The sequence below is a fragment of the Chionomys nivalis genome, chromosome 9 (genome assembly GCF_950005125.1).
Source record: "Chionomys nivalis chromosome 9, mChiNiv1.1, whole genome shotgun sequence".
In the NCBI taxonomy this organism is placed as follows: Eukaryota; Metazoa; Chordata; class Mammalia; order Rodentia; family Cricetidae; genus Chionomys; species Chionomys nivalis.
Genome location: NC_080094.1, coordinates 47,907,343 through 47,930,277, shown reverse-complemented (window position 1 = coordinate 47,930,277; position 22,935 = coordinate 47,907,343). Strand labels below are relative to the sequence as shown.

Below are 22,935 nucleotides of genomic sequence, written 5' to 3'. Positions count from 1 at the left end.
TCTTTCATGAGTTTGAATGCTTTTCCTGCATGTCTGTGTGAGCACCGTGTGTGCCTGCTGCCTATGAGAGGAAGGTATTCTAAACCCTGGAACTGGAGTCACAGAGCTGTGAATAACCGTGTGGGTCCTGGGACTGAACCTGGGTCCTCTGCAAGAACAAGACCCTTAACTGCTGATGCCCAGACCCAGCACTAAGAATTTTTAAAAACAATGAAATAGCCAGGTGGTAGTGGCACATGCCTTTAATTCCAGCACTTGAGAGGCAGAGGCAGGTGGATCTCTGTGAGTTCGAGACCAGCCTCGTCTACAAGAGCTAGTTCCATGACAGGCTCCAAAACTACCGAGAAACCCTGTCTAGAAAAAACAAAAACAAAAACAAATAAATAAACAAACAAACAAACCAAAATATAAGCTCTCATTTGTACATGCAAATAAGCAGGAACAGCTCAATATCCATTTTTTAGAAGAAACTTGTTGAGCATCACCAAAGAAGATAACTCATAATGTACACATTAACTAAGTATTTTTAGCTGTCCACCTCCAGTGTCTGTTCAGGTGAGGCCACTTCCTCCTCCTCTCTATATCTCCCCCATATCTAGCCTAGATCTCACATCTAGTGTCCTGGCCTAGTCAGCCACTCCTGTCTATGCTTCTCTCTACCTTTAGGTTTCCAACAGGTCCCTGTCTGCCCCCAGGCTGCAGGCTACTGTGATCCATTTCCTAATCAATTATCTTTAATTATAAAGCTATGTAAGCTAGGGTTCTATTGTTCCTTTCTGTCAATGGTACCTTGCTGACATTGCTAAAGTACTTCCTAAACTTTGGAAAGCAACTGTGTTATATCTAGCTTTTGGAGAGGATCACAAAATACGCTCTACAGGAAAAGGTTAAATGGATCCTTGCTGTTTCAAGATACTTTTCAGCTAGCAGACATTTCACTTTGGCTGTTTTGAGCGGTGATTTCTCTTTTGCCCTACAAAAGGCATTTTCTTTTACCTTCGTTATTGATCGAGTTCAAATGACAGTCAAAAAAAAAAAAAATGCAGAGCCTTGTAACTTTTACCAGACGCTGTGAATACGATCCTTAAAACCATAAGTATAGTTTTGCTAAAATTATTATATTCACTCACCTGGTACAATAATATCTCCAAAACCCAATATTGAAACGGGCATGAAGCATACACTCATCACTGAGTAACAGATCAGCTTTGGCACCCTGATTAGTATTGGTAACTGTAAGAAAGAAAAGCAGAGAGGAGGGGGGAGGGCGGGGAGGAGAGGGAATGAGAGAGGGAGAGAGAGAATGAGCCAATAAATCTCTCCCCACTCTCTCTTAGGAAGGGAAAGACTGGCACTGTAGTAGTTGTTTTAATGGTTTTTAAACTGATTATTTAAAAGGAAACTTGGAATAAGAGGACATAAACATATAAACATACACATACATAATACATATATGCATTCTGTACAAAAAAAAATGAAGACACGTAGTTTTAGGAAATTAAATCCAACACACGGAGGATGAACAGTATTAATGCACTCCCCCACAGCTAACCCTTTAATTTTCTTTTCTTTTTACCAAGAATAGGACTCAGACCTTGATATGTTTCTTGTTTTGTTTTGGTCAATCTAAATTTTTCCCACCCAAAGAGTTTCCTCTCCAAGGGTATGATTTTAAAGTCCAATGAACTTATCTGAAAACAATCCTTACTTTCTCATGGGGAGCTGAGGGCTGAGCAGTGGCTTCCACAAAGTTTCCATCATTCTAGGATGAAACCCAAGTCAATAGGTGTTTAATAATTTAGAATAGCTAAGAAAAGGGCTATATTTGTGAGAAATAAGTTTTATAGTATGTTAACATGCACCCATGACCAATGAGTTACAGCAGGAAGGCAAAATTATGCAACAGACAGGCAGACACTGTGTGGACACGGCTGTCCACACCATCCCCACCTTTTCAGCATTCTCGAAAGGCCCAGCTGCAAGTTCCACCATGATGCTCTCACCATTCTAAAGGGAGGAAGGTAAGAGATGGTTTTAGACATCTAAACGAAAACAACCTTCCACAATGGAAGTATGACTGGCAGCCCATGGCACACAGCCTACTGCCAGCTGAACACAGGCTATCAACTGCTTCCTTCTCAGCCTCTAGAGACGGCACAAACTGCGGACATCTGAAACAAAGCCCAGCTAGCACACCACTCTACTAGAGCTCAGTAATTATCAGACTGGCATATATATCAAGCACAGATTATTCAAGTGTATCTGGAGATCTGAATTATACTAGCTGACATCCAATATGGTAATAGATTATGAACTTTAAGTATTTTCATGGCTTTTTTTTTTTGTTTGTTTGTTTGTTTTTTGTTTTTGTTTTTCGAGACAGGGTTTCTCTGTGGTTTTGGAGCCTGTCCTGGAACTAGCTCTTGTAGACCAGGCTGGTCTCGAACTCACAGAGATCCGCCTGCCTCTGCCTCCCAAGTGCTGGGATTAAAGGCGTGCGCCACCACCGCCCTGCCGCTTTTTCATGGCTTTTTAACTATGTATGCTATGGTTCTTATGGTTCTTAGTCATTTTCAACATCAAAAAAAGAGATACTAAAATCCTGTAAATTTAGCTTTCTACCAAATGTAAGTAACCTTATTTGAAAAAAATATGCATTTGATCTTCTGGGTATTTACCACAACAAAACTATGAAGCCAAATTTGAAAATACCCAACCTTATAGAATATGAGAGCCCGATTCCCACTGAGATTCAATCCCGCCTCCTTCTTTTTTCCAGTCATAGCGTTTTCCTGAGTGGTAGTTGAGATCCTGTGTCTGCTGAAGTCTTTTCTGTGGGCTAGACAAGGTGTTCACTACCAAATTTTCTCCTGTAGCCCGCTCTACTTAAAGATAAAACTTTGAGATACCAGGCTAAAAATGCACAGAGTGCTCTTTTTGCTGTTGTTTTAAGGTAGCCAAGGATGACCCTGAACTCCTGATCCTCCTGCCTCTGAGACCTCCCAAGCTCAGGAATACAGGCATGCACCAGTGCACTCAGCTGGAGGAATCTACCTTTATGTTTCATACAAAACAAAACACATCAGCAGATTAGGGAGAAGACACATAAAGCTGAATTTTAGTGAAAGACAAAAATCAGGAATGAGCATCTGATATACATTTTTAGTTACCTAATAAGAAAAAGCTTATGACCGTAAGAAGAACAAAGGTGTCCAACTGAGAAGATATTAAACAAACATTTACAAAAATGAGTTCCAAAGAGAACCTCCAGCTGTTTCTAGCACAACAGATTGCTAGAAACTACAGGCCTACAATGACAAACAAAAAAGATTTTTAAAAAATATCCTAATTGTAACAGTTTACCCTGTCCCTTTAAGAGACAAGCCCCGCCCACCCCCAGCACCCTCTGCCTAGGCAAGCAGATCTTCCTATCTTCCTTTCACTCCCAGCCTGAGATCCCCCCCTTTCTGTCTCTCCCCTAAGAAATAGCTTCTGCTTCTTTTCCTACTCTCCACTTCTCCCCTTCCCCTACCTCCCCCGTTTCTCTTTCTCTCTCTCTCTCTGCTTCTATCTCTACTCTTCTCCCTTCTCCCCTTCCCCCATTTCCCTTTCCCCTCCATAACCCACTAAATAAATACCCACTTTCTCTGCATGGCATGCCTAATAGGTCTCTGTCTCTCACCTACGTGGCTCCCTGCCTGGGACCTGCTGGCCCTCGTAGCCTGGATTCCTGCCACTTGGGAACGGCACTGTTTTACTTTTACCATAACACTAATGATACAAGGAAGACTAAAAGACCTTTATCCTTAGCCTGGACCTTTAAATTTTAATCTGACATTGAAGGGATTCCAGGTTTAAGACAAAGGGAAAAAAGTACTTTAAAACCTCAGTTATATAAATCCAGTTTATAGTTGCACTTCCAGTACATGCTATAGACTAACTGTAGACCTACAGAAATGCTTTGTGAAGATGGTCCACCTGTTTGTTTTTTTGAAACACGGTTTTTCTACTTAGCCTTGGCTGTCCTGGAACTCACTCTAGAGACCAGACTCGCCTTGAACTCATAGAGATCTACTTGCCTCTGACTCCAGGGTGCTGGGATCAAAGATGTGCACTGGAATCAGCAATGTTTCACTTTGATTGAACAATATCTGATGGTGTACTCTACAAGACTGTTTTGTGCCAAATAAATTAAGACTAGCTTGAACAGCTTTGTTTTGGCCTCACGATCTCATGAAGTAGCCCTGGCTGTTCTGGAACTTGATTTGTAGGATAGGCTGGCTTGCAGCTGTGGCAGTCCTCCTGATTCTGCTCCCTGAATACTAGAATTATATAGAATTATAGCATGTTCTGTCTTACCTGGTTTGAAAACATGTTTTAAAGTGCCCAGTTTTAATGCTCTTGCTCTCTCTCTCTCTCTCTCTCTCTCTCTCTCTCTCTGGCTCTGCTGCTCAGTAACATATGAAACAGCTCACCTTAAGGCGTGGGGAACTGTTTGCAAAACAGTCTGGGAAGGAATACTTTGGGGATAGTTCTAAATTTTTATTTCCTAAGTGAAATTTTGGCAGTAAATGATGCCAGAAGTGAATATTTTTTGCAGTGGTTTCATAGTTGACAGTGCCTAAAGAAAGGGTTAAAGCCCATTGGAGGGGCTAGAGCTGTAGTTTAGTGGTGGAGCGCTTGCCTGAAACACACAGGTCCTAGGTTCTATCCTGAGTTTAGCACTAACAATGACAAACCCAATGGGAAGTTACATGGCAAGGTACAATATAAAATGGTGGAGAAGCAGCAGAACTAGATAATTAATAATATGTTCATGACAGGAAGAAGGTCAAGGCAGGAAAACTGACAACTCACTCAACAGCTTTCCTCACTTTAAGGAGTTGATGGTGAGTGAAGGGGGAATGAGGACCTAGGAGCTTCTGGCAATAGAACCAGGGGACAGACAAAACGGACAGGAATGCAAAGTGAGAATGGGGGCCCTGGGTTGAACTTCTACTGAGGTCAGCCTCACCCTGGCCTCAATGAGCAGTCTGGAGACAGGTGACCTTTCTGGTACAGAAAGATCAAGTTGGGCCAGGCAGCAGTATGTGTCTTTAACCCCAGCACTGAGGAGGTAGAGGCAGGCAGATATCTGATTTCAAGGCCAGTCTAGTCTACAGAGCAAGTTCTGGGACAGCCAGGACTATTCAGAGAACCCTTGTCTCAAAAAGTCAAAACAAAACAACAGAAAACAAACAAGAAAGATCTGTCACTGAAGCCAAAAGAACCCTAAGGTGGAAAGCCTGCATGGCTTCTCACTCAGCAGGCTGGGACCCGGAAGCACAAGGGGCATCTGCAAGGCACAGGATGGGTTGCCAGGCTAGACAGTTCGCCCCGGACTGCAGAGTAGGAGTGCTGTTCCTTTAGTTCTCAGACATGAAGGCAGCAACGACACATTTCCCTCCCTCCCTCTCTTCCTCTCTAAACTGTCCACAGTAGATAGAGATAAGAAAATTTTACTTTTAAAAGGAAAGAAAAATTAGATATGCTCACTTTATACTAATCAGAAGTTCTTTATTGCCAGGCGGTGGTGGCGCACGCCTTTAATCCCATCACTCGGGAGGCAGAGGCAAACAGATCTCTGTGAGTTCGAGGCCAGCCTGGTCTACAAGAGCTAGTTCCGGGAGAGGCTCCAAAGCTACAGAGAAACCCTGTCTCGAAAAACCAAAAAAAAAAAAAAAAAAAAAAAAGAAGTTCTTTATTCTCTCTAACAAGCAATTGAAAACTTGAAATACCCTCCACTGAAAGTTTGCTCCTGCAGAGGACCTGGGTTCCTACACCCACAACGGGTGGCTTGCGGAAATCTGGAATTACAGTTCTAGGGGAAAGAATGCTCTCTGCTGGTCTCCATGAGCACCGGGCAAGCACAGGGTGCACATGCATAGAGGCACAAAGACACATAAAATAAGTAAACTCTTAAAAACGCGAAGAGCTGTGTGTGGCAGTGTGGGCTACAGTGGCAAATGCCTTTAATCTAGAGGCAGGCAGATCTCGAGTGTTCAAGGCCAGCCTGCTGTACACAGAGAGTTCTCTACTGGCCAGGGCTATACTGAAAAGACCTCGTCTCAAGGCAAACAAATAGATTTTAAAGAATTTCATCTTTTGCGATGTTTCCTCATGAACTGAAAATGCACATGCAGTCCTACCTTTGTGATGAACGGTGTTATGAAGACAAAGAACACATCGTAGACCAGGAGAAGGCCTAGCAGTATCACACAGGACTGTCGGGAAAAAGGGATTTAAAAGATCAAACTTCCCACATCTAAACTATCACATCAAATTACTTTGCAGAAACAAGTAAGCATGAAAATATATATTTGAACACTATTTTAAAAGGCATTTTATTGTTATTGCTAGGCATATTTTATTTAATAAAACATCATTTAAAAATCCTTACTTCCTGTGACCCATTTGCTTAAAAACATCATTGAATTAAAGAAAGTTCTTCCCCAATATTTAGTTTTATGAAGTTTTATTAAGAGTATGAGTGATGAAAAACACCCAGTTAGCAACTTAGTAGCTGTCCTCATCTTAGGGTTAGATGTGAGCACAGACAGGCAGGATCGATTCTCTGAAGACGGGGAATGGTCTGCAGCTCATTTGGGTGGAAGTTACAAAAGCTATACATACCCATACAAAATTTCAACAGTGCAATTAAAATGAGCATGCTATACTATATGCAAATTACACCTCAATCATATTGTTTCTTAAAAACATTATTATTACAGCTATAAAAGCAATATATTTTACCTTGAAATTGGGTAACTTCATTGTTTTAATTAAGTTGAGACAGAAAGCAATTCCTAAGATATCCTGTAAAATCCAAGCCCATCTATAATAAAAGAGAGAGAAAGAGATTCACCTATTGTTCCATTCCATTACTTTTAGATGAAAGTTAAATAAATAGATCATTATGGTTATGCCATTCAATGGCTATGAACTATCTCCTCATAGCCTTCCTGTTTATCAAGTTACTGTCTTGGCAGAATAATGACTCAAGGCTACTTCAGAAGAATGTGCGTCCGATGCGAGTACATATTCACCTTAATCTCTGCAGCTTTGCGTATCTCCTACAAAGACAGCTGCCAACAAAATCCACATGTTTATATTCAGACCAGCTGAGCACAAAGTGAAAGTTACACAACTTACTTGTTAGAAATTAATATGCATAACTAGCAACCGGTGATAAAATTAATAACTTTGATAACTATACAAATATTTCTAGGTCATCAATAGTTTTATTAATAAGCCATTGAACATATGTTATATAATTTCCCCAGGTTTTCCTTCCTGCTATGGATTGACACTGGGTTGGCAAGATGGCTGGGCCAGGTAAGGGTACCTGTTATCAAGCCTGATGACCTGGGACTCCTGAGACCCACAGGGCAGAAGGAGAGAACTGACCCATGTTGTCCTTTGCCACACTTATGCTGTGGCATGTACACAAAGGTGAGAGACACGCATGCGTACGCACATACACACACACACACACTAAATGCATGTAATGATTTTTTTTTGTAGAGAGACACTCATACCTGTTGCTCTCAGTAAATGGACAGATACCTTACATTGCCCCTTCTTTCTACTATGAAAGGCAAAATATTCTATATATTCTTTTACATTTTGCTTTTATCATGGTTAGTTTTTATCAATTTGACATCAGAATCATTTGGGAAGAGAATCTCAAAGAGGAATTGTCTGGGTTGTTGTGGTGTTTTGAAAGAAAATGACCCCCAAACGGAGAGGCACTACTAGGAGGTGTGGCCTTGGAGTAGGTGTGGTCCTGTTAGAGGAAGTATGTCACTGTGGAGGTGGGCTTTGAGGTCTCACATATGCTCAAGATAATGCCCAGTGGCTCAGTTCACTTTCCTGTTGCCTTAGATCAAGATATAAAGACTCTCAGCTCCAGAGCCACATTCTGCCTGCATGCTGCCTTGGTTCCCACCATGACAATGGACTAAACCTCTGAACTGTAAGCAAGTCACCATGATTAAATGCTTTCCTTTATAAGAGTTGCTATGTTTATGGTGTCTCTTCACAGCAACAGAAACCCTAACTAAGCCAGGTGTGTTAGCCTGTGGGCATGTCTGTGACAAATTTTCTTTACTGGGCTGAGTTGGAAATATCTGGATGTGAGCAGCACCATTCCCTGAGTTTGGGTTTAGATGTAGAGTTTAGATAGTTTAGATGTAGAGACAGGGTTGAAACAAGCAAGTCCATTCACTCATTTCTCTCTGCTCTTGGCTGTGGATATGATGTGATCAGCTGCTTCAAGTTCCTGCCACCCTGACTTCTCAACAGTAATTGACTGTCACCCACAATTGTGAGCTAAAATACCTTTTTCCCCTAAGCTGCTTTTCAGCAGGGTATTTTATCACAGTGACAGAACTTAAAATATGACAGCCTTTTCATTTAAAACACAGGCTGGAAATCACTGCACTACCAATTGAGAGATCATTTGTTAACGTTATACAGCGTTCTGCAGTAACATACCATAATTAGGCATATTTTAAGTCTAAGCGTTTAACCCAATTTCCCTCCCTGTAAGAATGTAAATCATTAGCCTAAGATCTATTCATTTGCTAGATTTGGTGGCTTACACCTGTAACCTCTGCATACAGGAGACAGAGCAAACCGGTCACTGCAAACATAAGAATGCTGTGGGACAATGATCTTTTATCCTGTCACTTGTATTATTTTTAATAAAACACTGATTAGTCAGTAGCCAGGCAGAAAGTAGAGGCGGGGCAATGAGAATGATTCTGCAGTCGTGACCCAGACACAGAGGAAGCAAGATGTGACTGCCTCGACGAATAAGGTACCGAGCCATGTGGCTAACATAGACAGGAATAATGGGCTATAAGAGTTAATAAGAAGCCTGAGCTAATGGGCCAATCAGTTTATAACTAATGTAGACCTCTGTGTGATTCTTTGGGACTTAATGGCTGCAGAAACCGGGCAGGTGGTATTGGCACATGCCTTTAATCCCAAAATTTGGGAGGTAGAGGCAGAATCAGAGAGATCTCTGAGTTCGAAACCAGTCTGGTCAACAGAGAGAGCTTCAGGACAGCCAGGGCTACAAAGCAAAAGAACAAAACAAAACTACTTTGTTTTAAAATATGTTCTGGAATAAAAACAAACAAAAATTCCATAATAATCATAATGAATAAGAGTCAGGAATCCTTAAATCCACAATAAAGTAGAGTTATCGTACCTGTCCTCATTTCTAAACACAGCCCATACAACAGCGACTGAGATGCACAGTCCAGAGAGGAAAACCAGGCTTACTTTAATGCTTTTTCCACAACAAGAAATCCTAAAAATAAATAAAAATAGTTTATTTGTGCTGTAGATAAAATACAATGATCACCTGATACAAAACATGACAGACTAACAAGAAATGATTGAAATATTACTCTAGATGTCATAATTTTATGTAAAACTAATGAGGCATAATAACCAGTTTAACAAAACCCTTTATGGTAATGGAAATGTTCTCTATGTTTTCCAGTAATGATGGCACTAGCCATATATGGCTACTTCAATACGTCTCAGGAACTCAATTTAAAGATCCCAAACACATTATTGACTTTAAATAGCCATAAATTTGGTCTATACTGAATATACAGCCTTAAAGCAGCACCTCACTTTCCCTATATTAAGTTCAAACACTAATTAAAGCAATCTCCAAGAGATACGTACGTGCACTGTCCGCATGGCATCCTATGAATCAATGCAGCAAGACAATTGTACAGACTCATTGCTGATGCTATGCAGAAAATTGCTATCATAACATAAACTAGAAAAGAAAGAGATAGTTATTAATCATTTAGTGTCTTTTACTATGCCATATTTTCAATATAGTACTATAGTTATCTATAGTAGTTGCTAAACTGAAAATATCTATAGCGTTTTAAGTTTTAAAGTGGGCCACGTTAACATGTGATTTTAGTTGTATTATACAGTGCTAGGAAAGTATTAACTGGCTAAATACGGTTCTACATTTTCTAATTTTCAATAATTCAAACTGACATGTTTGTTACAGGTTTCTGTGAAGTGAATTACAGATATTTATAAGTACTTAAAGGTAAAAACAGAAGGATGATGAACTTTTGTGCATATATATGTGTTTGTGTTTGTATGTATGTAGGTGCATACATATATTTGGATATGGGTAGAGGCCAGAAAACAACCACCGTTCTATTCCTCTGATGTCTTGTTTTTCTTCTGTTTGTTTTATTTTTGAAACAGGCTGAGTCACTGGCCTGGAAGTTTGCCAAGCAGACTACTCTGACTGGCCAGCAAGCTCCAGGATCAACCTGCTTCTACCTACCCAGTGCTTGAATTCCACATCTATGCCTCCAAGGAGGGTTTTCCTACATGGATCAAACTCTGGTCTTATTTGTACAATAAGCACTTTACCAGCCAAGCTACTCCTCCAGACCTTTTTGTTTTGAGACAAGTCTCCTGCAGAGGCAGGTGGATCTGTGAGTTCAAGGTCAGCCTGGTCTACAAGAGCTAGTTCCAGGACAGGCTCCAAAGCTACTGAGAAACCCTGTCTCGAAACTCTCTCTCCCTCCCGCCTAAAAAAAAAAAGAAAACCTTGAACTTCTGATCCTCCTGTCTCTACCTTTTTTTTTTTTTTGGTTTTTTGAGACAGGGTTTCTCTGTAGCTTTGGAGCCTGTCCTGGAACTCCCTTTGTAGACCAGGCTGGTCTCGAACTCACAGAGATCCACCTGCCTCTGCCTCCCAAATGCTGGGATTAAAGAAGGTGTGCGCCACCTTAACCGCCCTGCTGTCTCTACCTTCTAAGTGTTGAGGTTACAGGTGTACACCATCATACCCAGCCTAATGACACCTGGGACTGAACCCAGGTCTTTGCGCATATAACTCTACAGTGATATCCCAAACTGGATCAAGAAACATTCTTTTTGGGAACACTGTCTGGCCTGAAACTTACTATACACAAATATACAGGCTTGAATTTGTAGAGATCTGCCTGCCTGTGCCTCCCTAGTGCTAGGATTAAAAGTGTGTGCCCCTGGGCCTGGCGCTGAATTAATAAATTATTAATATAATATTTTAGGAATGAAAACAAATATCTGCCTTGGGTATCAGTCATGTTATCCATGTTTTCCTATGGAGAATTTATCTATAACAACTTGACCTGTGTTAAAACCAAATCCAGCCAGGCATAGTAACCACCAGTTGAAGATTAGCCTGGGCTGTGTAGAAAGTACTGGTCTAGCCAGAACTACACAGCAAGATGCCTCAAGGGAAACACACATACATACCCCAAAACACTCAAATCCATTCAAAGAAACTTTGTTGCAATAGAACACTTAGGTAGTAAAATTTGACAAGCATTCTCTATTACCCAGATTTATCTGAAAATTAAAGATATTTCACCTCTGTGTTGTTACCAAGGAGGTAGGATTGTTATACCTTACAATATTCCTTTTCCAAATTTTCTAGAAAATATTGTGACAGAAATACAAGCTGTACCTCAATGTTCATGGAATTTGATTTCAGGAGACTGAACTCCGAGGCGGGGGTGAGAAACAGAGACTGGTCTCAGCACAGTAAATTTGGGGAGTCCTGGTTCTGAGTGAAGCCCGATAAGCCACCTGAGTCCTCTGATGTCTAACACAATGAGTTCATTCAAAGTACACTGGGTTGTTGTAAGGCTTAGATAAGGGAACGTATATAAAGTATGTGCACTGCACGTGTCCTTTGTGGTCATGTGTGTATGAGGAGCAGGAAGGCAGACCCTTCATGGACTGTCAATTGGGTTTTGGGTTTTGGTATACCTTCTGCCAAGCTGCCCAACCCAGGTTTTAAGAGCCTGGTAGGGAGCATATTCCCTGAGGCCTTATGGGAGCTTTATTGTTTTGTCTACAGTGTACTGTCACTTAGAAAACGATCCCACGGGAAGAGCTTTATCATCATAACACAGTTCCAGTTAGCTTTGTTTTAAATGTAAGAAGTTTACTGAAAAGCATACTCAGGATGAACACCCGCTTCTTTTTTATTTGATTTTTCGAGACAGGGTTTCTCTGTAGCTTTGGAGCCTATCCTGGAACTAACTCTGTCGACCAGGTTGGCCTCGAACTCACAGAGATCCGCCTGCCTCTGCCTCCCGGGTGCTGGGATTAAAGGTGTGTGCCACCACCGCCCGGCTCATAAGTATATCTTAATCATAAAATGGTGGGAGAAGCCTTAGCAGCTCAATACAATCCTGTCAGTTATTGTCATACACTAGGAGATGGCAGCCATTCTAGCCATAAAGACTCACTTTGGGTAAACAAAATCTTGAAATACTACACAAGACACTGGCCAATCTTAATTTGGCACTATGTCCTGGGATAATTAGGGGGTTGAATGATTTTCTTCTCACATCAAAAATTTCACTTGTAAACAGGGTAAATGTAATAAATTCAAGAAATTTTTTCACTAGAAATAAAAATATTCTTTAAGGTAGCTAAATGTCATCTTTTAAAGTGATTTTTATTTTAATTATGTGTATATATGTGTGCCTGTGTGTGGGTATGTACAAGTATGTACAAGTGCCCAAGGAGCCCTTAGAACTCTAGTGAGAACTGGTTGTGAGCTACCTGACATGGGGCTAGGAATCAAACTTAGATCTTGCTCTTAACAGCAGAACCATCTCTCCAGTCCTAATTTTTTGGTATTTTGAGACAAGATCTTATGCACGATTCTATGGCCTAGATTGGCCTATAAATTACTATGTATCCCAGGCTAGCCCCATGCCTATGTCACTCATCCTGCCTTAGCCTCTTGAGGAGATATATTATATATATATGCGTGTGTATGTGTGGTTATTTTTTTATTTGAATCTTAAAATATCTCAGTAACTGAAACCTGACATTTTTTGCACATTAAGCAAATTACTTACTTGTTTTTCAGATGAATTTTTTTAATTTAATGTAATTTTCAGATGAATGTTTTAAAGGGAAAGTTGAATCTAGCAATGTAAATGGGGGGAAATATATGTCCAAAACAGCACACACAGCCAGGTGGTGGTGGTGCATGCCTTTAATCCCAGAGACAGAGGCAGAGGCAGGTGGATCTCTGTGGGTTCGAGGCCAGCCTGGTCTACAGAGTGAGTTCCAGGACAGCTAGGGATACACAGAGAAACCCAGTCTCGGAAAAAAAAAAATACAGCACACATAAAACCCAGCTTCTTGTATTTTTGGTGACCTCAGCCATGAAAGGCTGAGACCAGCGTCTTACCGAGCCACCTGTAGAAGAAATAGAGCAGGACGATCATCACACAGCAGATGAGCACAAACAGGACTACTGTGAGGGGGCTGAAAGTCAAATACTCTTCCTTCTTTCTCCGCGTCTCTTTATCTTCCGCATCTGTCACTGCCTTCATGTTCTCCCTGCATAAACACACAGAGAAACATCAGCAAGTCCTTACCACGTGCAGTTATTTTTTAAAAAAATCCCTCTCTCACCCCAATTTTAAGTTTAATTACAAAAGTAATGCACTTTTTTAAAAAAGTACCAAAAAGAAATATTTAATTTAGGAACTAAAATAGCCTATATTCCTACTCTCCAGACACAGTCTATCAATGAACAACTTTGAAATAAGATTTTTTAATAAAAAAACCTGTTAGAACATACGACATTAATTATATTAATAAATTAATGTTTGTGGATGTTCATACAACTAAGTTTGGCGAGCTATTTATGTTGACACAATGTGTTTTAAGATATAAACGTATAAACAATATTACCAACCTACATACAGTAAAGTCTTTCTGTATAGAATGAACATTAAATTCTCCTATGAGCAAACTCAGCATTTACTATATGTCTGCCCTGTGTTCATTAATGCACATAGAATAACTTAAATTACCAGCTCCAGTCTTGTCCTGCCTTTGTTATTACCCATGGGTTCTCCCATGTAATCACCTCTCTAATTAAAGGCAGAGATGGGTGTCAAAGAGAACGGCAGGTGGCTTTGGAGAGTAGACAGCTTACCTTCTCACCTGTCACATCACTGGGCCTTCCCAGTGACACAGAGCCTACCCCGTGTTCCCAGCCCCTGCCCCAGTTCAACTCCCTGTCGTGCATCTTATGGCCCTGATCATTAAGTCTGGGCTCCCTGCAGACTTTAAGCTGAATAAAACTTTGCCTAAACATTTTCACATTTGCAACTGTTAACCAGCACACTGCTTTCTCATCAGGAGATTACAGATGACTTCATGGTCATGAGTGGACATGTGGTCTATGCACCAACCCTTCCCTAGAACTCCAGACCAGGATGTAGGGGCACTAACAGAAGTTTTAACAATGTGGTACCTAAGTGGGGAAAGGTGCCAGCCTTTGGTATCTGTCATTGAAAATAAATAAAAATATTTATAGTAGTAGACATGCAAGCCATAATGATCCACATATTCAATATTCATAGCCACATGTTGACAAGCCTAAGGCACCCCCCCCCCATACAATCTTGCTATGTAGCACAAGCTGCCCTAAACTTAATATGTAACCCAGGGTACTTTCAAACTCATGATCCTCCTGACTCAGACTCCCGAGCAGTGGGGTTACAGGTGTGCACCACCATACCTGATATAAAGCACTTCATTTGGGGGGGTGCATTGGGGCAGGGGCAGATATTGCCCAGGCTGGAGTAGAACTCAGTATGTAGCCAAGGATGACCTCCACCTCTCAAGTGCTGTGATTACTACAGGCATGAATAGATATAGGCACCATACATAGCTTTCATAAAAACGCTTTCCTGAAAGGGAGCCAACTACTCGATTTCTACATTAAATACTACCAGCAATTGTATTCCTTTGGGAGAGCAGTAGTTCACCACTGAGCTATACTCCCAGCTCATGCTGTGAGATTGCACTCTGTGTGTGCGTGTGCAAGTGTGTCAGTCCTCGACCCTGTCATCTTCCCTGTTTGAGACAGGTCTAACTGGCCTTCGGGCTCCACAGATTCCCATCTTGCTGCAGGAGCACTTGCCTTACAGACGCACACAACTGGGTCCAGCTTTCTGTGAGTTCTAGGGTTTTGAACTCAGGTCCTCACACTTGTGCAGTGAACACTTTACCCACTGAGTCCCTCAGCAACCTCCACAGAGTATTTGATGTGAGTTAAGTGTTTCTCTATGAACAAATAACTCAGGTGCCTACAACCTTCTATTAGTTAAAATAAAAAAAAAAAAAGAAAAAGAAAAGGCACTCCTACAATCTGGTCTTAATGGCTCTATATACTGAGATAAAAATGTAAATGTTCTTGCCATTAAGATTATCATGAAGCAATATTTAAAGCCATTTATCAGAAAGTCATAAAGAGTTTAATTAAACTTACAATTCAATGAGTCCACTCCAGTATCCTCCTAATGCCACAGTGAACACAGCAATTGCAAAAATAACCACCATAGTATAGTCAAAGTTAGGCCAGGATGGAGAATACATCTGCACGGTAACGTTATCTCCCAGAGTCTGAAGGGCAAAGTGACAGTTAACACAGGGATGAGTCTACCACAGCACAGCAACAACATCTACACTTCATCAGACAGCTGAGAAGACGGGACAGCTAGAGGCTTATTCAGCCCTTCAAAGCTCTCCCTAACAAGTGGAGAATGCCTAATAATCAAAATTAAGAATAGTGATTAAATGTAAACAATCATACCATTTATAAACATCTAATATGCCATTACTAACATACCTGTTTCATATCTTTAAAGTCTCTTTGGCTTATCACTGCAATTAGTATCGTCATATTTTGAAATTCAGAACTGTTCCTTGAGGAAGGAAGCTAAAAGAAAAAATATGAAACTTGATTAACTACTAACACATTTACAGAATAAAAATATACATACTATATTCACACTAAGTACCAATATTATATTGAATTATAAAAACAAAGCTTCATTATTCTTTCTTAATAATATGTAAGTTCTAAAAACAAGATCTTTTTAACATGAACTTAAATAGATATATACTATACACGGCATCATATGGTATAGACATTGTATAAACATACAACATACATATATATATTTATGTTTCTCAACTCTTAAGACTTCAATTCATCTCAACTCTAAAAATACAGTCAAAACTACAACTAATTAGAATGTTTTATTAATAAATGTAGAACGTTTATTAATAAAAATAATCTAGAAGATGATTAAAAATTCAGCCTCTGGAACACACACAGCATTAACTCAGTTCCTGGGAGACTTGGTGTTGGAGGCACAATAGAAATTCCTCCTTTTAAACAACCTTCCTCAAAACCCAGTAATACCACTTTTGGGTATATATCCAAAGGATGCTCAGTCGTGCAACAAGGACATGTGCTCAACTATGTTCATAGCAGCCTTGTTTGTCATAGCCAGAACCTGGAAACAACCCAAATTCCCCTCGATTGAAGAATGGATAAGGAAAATGTGGTACATTTACACAAGGGAGTACTACATAGCAGAAAAAATAACGACAGCTTGAATTTTGCAGGAAAATGGATGGAACTATAAAACATTATTTTGAGTGAGGTAACCCAGACACAGAAAGACAATTATCACATGTACTCACTCATAGGTGGTTTTTAAACACAAAGCAAAGAAAGCCAGCCTACAAACCGCAATCCCAGAGAACTTAGACAACAATGAGGACACTAAGAGAGACTCACGTAGATCTAATCTACATGGGAAGTAGAAAGTAGAAAAAGACAAGATCTTCTGAGTAAATTGGGAGCATGGGGACCTTGGGGAGGGCTGGAGGGGGGAGGGGAGAGGCAGGGAGGGGAGCAGAGAAAAATGTAGAGCTCAATAAATATCAATAAAAAATGTATATAAAAAAAGAAATTCCTCTGTTTAGCACTTACCAGAACACTGCTGTTGGCGATCAGCAATGCTTCAGCACCACCTTTCTGGGCAATTTGGGCTTTTTCAAGGATGTGGCAGGATCCCCACTGTACCACCACTGCTTTGTTCTTTATGCCATCAGGAGGAATATCAGAAGGGTGGCACAGTGGTGTGCCAGTCAGATTCATCAAGCTAAGAGAAGTCTGAAAAGAAGAAATGTTTTTAGACAGATACCTCATTTCACCCAAGCGCATTCAGCAATGAAACACCGAGGCCAGTTTAGTACAATATCACTGAGTCACACACTAAAATACAGTTATTACTCATATTCAATATTTTATTATGAACAATTATCACGTTATTTACTTACTGCATTTTCTAGGGAACTTGGAAGCCTTGTCCATTTGGGGTTATAATGCATGCAATAGTCCTTGGAAAGTGAAGACGAGCCATCTGCGGACGCGTGCAGGATGGCTTCCTGAGCAGCTGTCTAAGATACAAACAACAACTTTCAGGATAGTGGTCCTAGTTAGGCTTGCCAGCAGTAACAGATTTCGATGAGACTATTTACAAGCATGTCTGAGCACATTTCCTCACGAGGGTGAGACTTCTAATGACTTTATTTACTCCTGCTTAAGCAGCTCGGGAATAATGAAACCATACACACTTGTCTGGAGCTCATTCTTTGAGGAAGATGGCTCACTTTCTTACAAGATTAACTATGACCCTAAAACTATGTCTCAAGGGCCACACGGGGGGTGCTGTGACATAACAATGCCAGCCTGCCCTCTCAGCCTGGCACTCTCCTCGCCACTCTTTCATGAGTTGTGACTTCATAGTTCACACTCATGCAGAAGAATGGACTCAAAACCTCTCAGCTTGTCCCACCCTTGGTGTTTGCCTAGTACCTTTCCCTAGGGTTAAAGAGATGCAGGAATACTTTTAAGTATTGACTGTATAAGATAATCACCTTGAATTTAAAACCATTTTCACTCTAGTCTTTGAGAGCTTTCAACTGCCTATCCAGATGCGCCAATACAGAGTTTAAGAGAAAAACTGCCTGCCGGGTGATGGTGGCGCACGCCTTTAATCCCAACACTCAGGAAGCAGAAGCAAGTGGATCTCTGTGAGTTCAAAGACACCCTGGTCTACAGAGCTAGTTCCAGGACAGCCAAGGCTACACAAAGAAACCCTGTCTCAAAACAAAACAAAACAAAACAAAACAAAAGAGGAGGAGGAGGAGGAAGACGAAGAAGGGAAGCTGGCAGCGGTGGCCTATGTGAGGCAGAGGCAGGCAGATTTTTCTGAGTTCCAGAGCAGCCTGGTCTACACAGTGAGTGCTAGGGAGGTCAGAGCTACATACAAAGACCCTGTCTCAAAACAAACAATCAAAAATAAATAAATAAACAACATAAATAAGAGATAGAAGAGCTGGCAAGATAGCTCAGTCGGTAACCGCACTTATCACCAAGAATGACCGCACTTATCACCAAGAATGACCGCACTTATCACCAGGAATCACCAAGAATGACCGCACTTATCACCAAGAATGACCAAGAATGACCGTACTTATCACCAAGAATGACCATCTGAGTTGGATCCCAGGACCCACGACAGGGAGGGAGAGAGAAATGAGCCCCATGAGTTGGTCCTTGAGCATGACACATATGCCCTGGCACACCCACCCCCAAATAAATAAATAAATAAATACAATGAAAAATAACTTTTAAAAAAGAGCTAGAATACTTCATCTTGTCTTATTTCCCATTGCCTAGAAAGATAGGGAAAAGGGACAAAGTGATGGAAAAGAATAATAAAGAAAAAGTGAGGGGCGGGAGACATTCAGAGACATCCTCAAATGTTTAGTATACTGCTTCTGTCACCCACCTCCTTCAACATAGGTTCTTCCCATCTTATCTGTGAGCAAGTTTGTCTCCAAATCCAAAGGAAGAAGAGGTCCAGGGAGATGGGTCAGCAGGTGAAACATTAGCAGCCAAGTCTAATGACCTGAGCCCCACTGGTGCCAAGTTAGCTCTTGACTTCTACCATGGGTTGGGGCACAGGAATGCATGTGTGTTCAGATACACAAAAGCATACCCAAAATAAACAAAACATACAAGCCTTTGTAGCAAAGCACACATCCAGTTGGTTTCTTAAGACAGGGTTTCTCTGTATAGCCCTGGCTGTCCTGGAATTCTCTCTGTAGACCAGGCTAACCTGGAATGTAGAGAAATCTCCCTGCCTCTGCCTCTCATGGGCCACCACTGCCTGGCTTTCCTCCTCCTTCCCCCACCCCTTTTATGTTTGTTTGTTTTGTTTTCTTTTGGAGACAGGGTTTCTTTGTGTAACCTTGTTTGTCCTGGAATTAGCTCTGTTGACCAGCCTGGCCTTGAACTCACAGAGTTCCACCTGCCTCGGTCTCCCAACTCCCAAGTGCTGGGATTAAAGGCCTGTGCCACTATCACCTGGGCTCATTCTTCTTGTTGTCTTTTTGTTGTTGTTGTTGTTGTTTGTTTTGTTTTGTTTTTCAAGACACGGTTTCTAGGGTTTCTCTGTGGCTTTGGAGCCTGTCCTGGAACTAGCTCTTGTAGACCAGACTGGCCTCAAACTCACAGAGATTTGCCTGCCTTTGTCTCCTGAGTGCTGGAGAATAAAGGCATGAGCCACCACCACCTGGCTTCATTCTTCTTTTTAAGGTGATTTCTCAGACATTTTGTCAAGGAACAGAAAGCTGGTACCGTGAAGGAAGATTGTTGCTTATGACTATAGCTGATGATACGGCGGATAAGCCATTGAAATTAGTATGCAGAAGAAGTCTCGAGGTTTGGAGGAGCAAACTAGAGAAAGCCCACGATGCTGTCAAAAGAGCTTAACGAGGCCATTCTGGGCAGAGAGCAGAAGAGCAGAATGCTGAGAACAATGCAGACAAAGGCAGGCTCGTGAACAGATGGGATGGTGACTCTCTCTGGAATAGGCTAAAAACAATGCATCGTACATTCTGGCATTTGTCCATCCTCTGACTCTCTGGGAAGCTGAGTTTAAAGGACTAACCCAAAAGAGGTTATGTCCAGGTAACAAGGCATCCAAACTCTATCACACAGGTAGATGCTTTTAGTTAAGATGAGAATCAGGAACAAAACCACTACAAAATTTGCAATTTGTCCAGAAAAGGGACATGCTTAAAGTTGCGACCACGGAAACCTATCACCCATCCACCCCCAACCATTAACAAAGAAACACCGTATTCCTCAGAAGGCTAGGTGAAGCTCAGTTTGTAGAGCACTTGACTACCATCATATGAAGCCTTGGGTTTGAACTTGGTGGTCCATGCCTATAATCCCTGCACTCAGGACAATCAGAAGTTCAGGGTCATTCTTAGGTAGCTCAAAGCAAGCTTAGGCTACACAAGACCTTATTAAAAAAAAAAAAAAGCCTACTACTTCACACAACAGCTTATTTACAGTTTGCTAAATATGTCACCCATCACTCTATGTATCCATGCCATTAGATCTTCCAAGTTCTTGTCTAACAACCACAGTGTGGGTTTGTCGATTCTTTTCCTTTGTTTTGTTTTATCCAAGACAGGGTTCCTCTGTGTAGCCTTGGCAGTCCTAGAACTTTCTGTGCAGACCAGGCTGGCCTCAAACTCACAGCGACCAGCCTGCTTCTGACACAGAGTGTTGGGCCAGGCATGTGCCACCACTGCCCAACAATGTGGTTTATCAAGAGTTGATGTATTTCTGTGCTAAATATTAATTTATCTTGAGGACAAATTAGTGGAACTATGAAAAGTATGTAAACATCATTTTTTTTCTTAATAATCTTAAGAGGTTCAATGAAATGACTGCTAAGTTTAACACATAAATTATAAGTTCAGGGCATTTACATACCCTCTGAGTTGTTCTTTGGGAAATGTCACTTGTCTGATTATTCAGTACACACCTTAAAGACACAGAGTAATGCTTCTGTGTTGCTATTTCTCCCCTCAAAATACTTTTTGTATGATTTCTTTCCTGTATGATCCTAATGCTGTCCAGCAAAGTTCCCAGAACACTAACGGCTACTTTTTTTTGTTTAATAAGTTTTGAGCTTAGACTTTCTCGCTGACCCTTTAAAGCCCAGAGTTATAAAACATAGTCTTTCAGAGAAGTTACAGTTTCTCGGGGTAATGACTGCACACACTGTTAACACAAGTGCCCAAACACTGATAAATATTCCCAACCTGAAGCTCCAGAAAAGAAAGCAAATGGAAACAAAGTCTCATTTCCTGAAAGCTATTAAAACTCAAATTTCTTGATGCTGAATTTTAAAACACTATCTGTGCAACTATGGGTATGTGTGCACACATTTTTTTCTTAACCAGACTTCTACCCCTTTAGACTTCAAACTAAAAACCTCCAAGGGCCACTTTCATACTTGGTTTTTAAAGGGATTTTAAAGTGTGCCTATAAGAAAACAAAAGCACAAAACAAATCCCCACAGTATAATGACATACACTTTACAGAGAAAGAAATGTATGGGAATGGAATGAAAGCATGCAGATATTCATATAGTTATAGATAGAAATATATGTGAACACAGTTAACTAAAGAGCACTCCAGAACGCTAACACCTGGAACCCAGTCCATCCCTGCCCCCCACCCTTTTCCTGGGCAAAAAGCAGCAGTAAGAAGGGTTACACAATAAAACAGAAGTTAAATTTTTTAATTAAAAAGAAAATGTGCCTGAACGCCGAAAAACTATAGAGAGAGCTTCAGGACCAAGGTGAAAGAAGCCCTCCACCCCTTCGGGTTACTCCCGGGGTGAGTATTTCGCAGGGTTCTAGGCACAGCCAGGTGAGAATGCTGGAACCCGCGGGTGAGCACAGTAAGACGGCCGGAGGGGGGGGAGAGGGGGAGGGGCAGAGGAGGAGGGAGGAGAAGGGAAAGGGAGGAAGGGGAGGGAAGAGCGGAGGGGAGGGGAGGGGAGTGCGGCTCTCACCAGTCCCAGCAGGCAGCTCCAGAGCAGAGCGGCCGCGGGAGCGTGCCGCAAGAGCAGCAGCAGCCCCATCCCGCGGGCGGGCAGCTGGGCGCTGGCGGCGCTGGCGGTACCCGGACCTCTGGGCTGCAGCTCCGACTTCCTCTTCCGGCCCCGCCCGCGGAGCGCTGGGCTGGGACTCTGGGCTGACGGTCGGCTCCAGGCGCTGCTCCTCTGAACAGCGCTTTTGACTGCGTAAATCCCCGGTTCCCGTCCGGTTCCCTCTAACTGCGGCCACCGCCCATTCCGAGTTTCTGCGGCTTCGGGTTTCAGTTTCCCTTCAGGCCTCTGCCACGTAGCCTCGGAGCCACCTTCAAAGCTGTAAACCAGACGAGGCCCCTCTCCTCGCTTGAAGCACAAATCAAAACTCTTCCTCTGCAGCAAAGTTTATGTCATCTCACCCCGGCTTCTCTGTTCTTAGCTTCTCTATTCTCCTACGCGTTATGACTCTCGAGCTGGATGTTCCCTTATCAGTTTGCACGTCTCTTCCGTCGAGTTTTCTATTCTCTATTCACGTTCATACTATGATTTATTTGTTTTCTTCATAGCTTTGTTTTTGTTTTGCTTTATTGACACGGGCTAGCTCTACATATCCTTGGCTACTGTCCAAGACCAGGCTGGCCTAGGCCTCAGAGATCTGCCTGCTTCTGCCTCTCAAGCGCCGAGATTAAAGGTATAAGCCACCATACCTGACTCATTTTATACTCATTTATCTATGTATCTCACATCCTGCTATCCAATTAATGACAGGGAACTGTCCCTTTTTGCTTTGTTGACCACGTTGTCCTTACACATAAAATATCCAGCGTATATTAGGTCGTCAAAAACTTGTTGAATAGCCGGGCGGTGGTGGCGCACGCCTTTAATCCCAGCACACGGGAGGCAGAGGCAGGCGGATCTCTGGGAGTTCGAGACCAGCCTGGTCAACAAGAGCTAGTTCCAGGACAGGCTCCAAAATCACAGAGAAACCCTGTCTCGAAAAAACCAAAAAAAAAAAAAAAAAAACCAACCAAACAAAAAAAACTTGTTG

At 41.7% G+C, this 22,935-nt stretch overlaps 1 protein-coding gene across 2 annotated transcripts in view; it reads right to left on the bottom strand.

Annotated features, from left to right (window-relative positions):
- The window catches only part of Sppl2a (signal peptide peptidase like 2A), a 40,195-nt gene extending 18,170 nt beyond the window's left edge, over positions 1 to 22,025 (bottom strand). The window contains exons 1-13 of one of the 2 annotated variants that reach the window (XM_057781311.1): positions 21,870 to 22,025; positions 17,260 to 17,379; positions 16,910 to 17,092; positions 15,755 to 15,844; positions 15,395 to 15,528; positions 13,298 to 13,449; positions 9,745 to 9,841; positions 9,257 to 9,358; positions 6,793 to 6,874; positions 6,189 to 6,263; positions 1,951 to 2,007; positions 1,709 to 1,762; positions 1,131 to 1,233 (exon numbers count right to left, since the gene is read on the bottom strand). In XM_057781311.1, the coding sequence (XP_057637294.1) occupies positions 1,131 to 1,233; positions 1,709 to 1,762; positions 1,951 to 2,007; positions 6,189 to 6,263; positions 6,793 to 6,874; positions 9,257 to 9,358; positions 9,745 to 9,841; positions 13,298 to 13,449; positions 15,395 to 15,528; positions 15,755 to 15,844; positions 16,910 to 17,092; positions 17,260 to 17,379; positions 21,870 to 21,938 (1,318 nt within the window). In that variant the 5' untranslated portion in view covers positions 21,939 to 22,025. The remainder of the gene's footprint in view (positions 1 to 1,130; positions 1,234 to 1,708; positions 1,763 to 1,950; positions 2,008 to 6,188; positions 6,264 to 6,792; positions 6,875 to 9,256; positions 9,359 to 9,744; positions 9,842 to 13,297; positions 13,450 to 15,394; positions 15,529 to 15,754; positions 15,845 to 16,909; positions 17,093 to 17,259; positions 17,380 to 21,869) is intronic. The other variant, XM_057781312.1, reaches the window with a different exon arrangement.
- Positions 22,026 to 22,935: the final 910 nt, after the last annotated feature.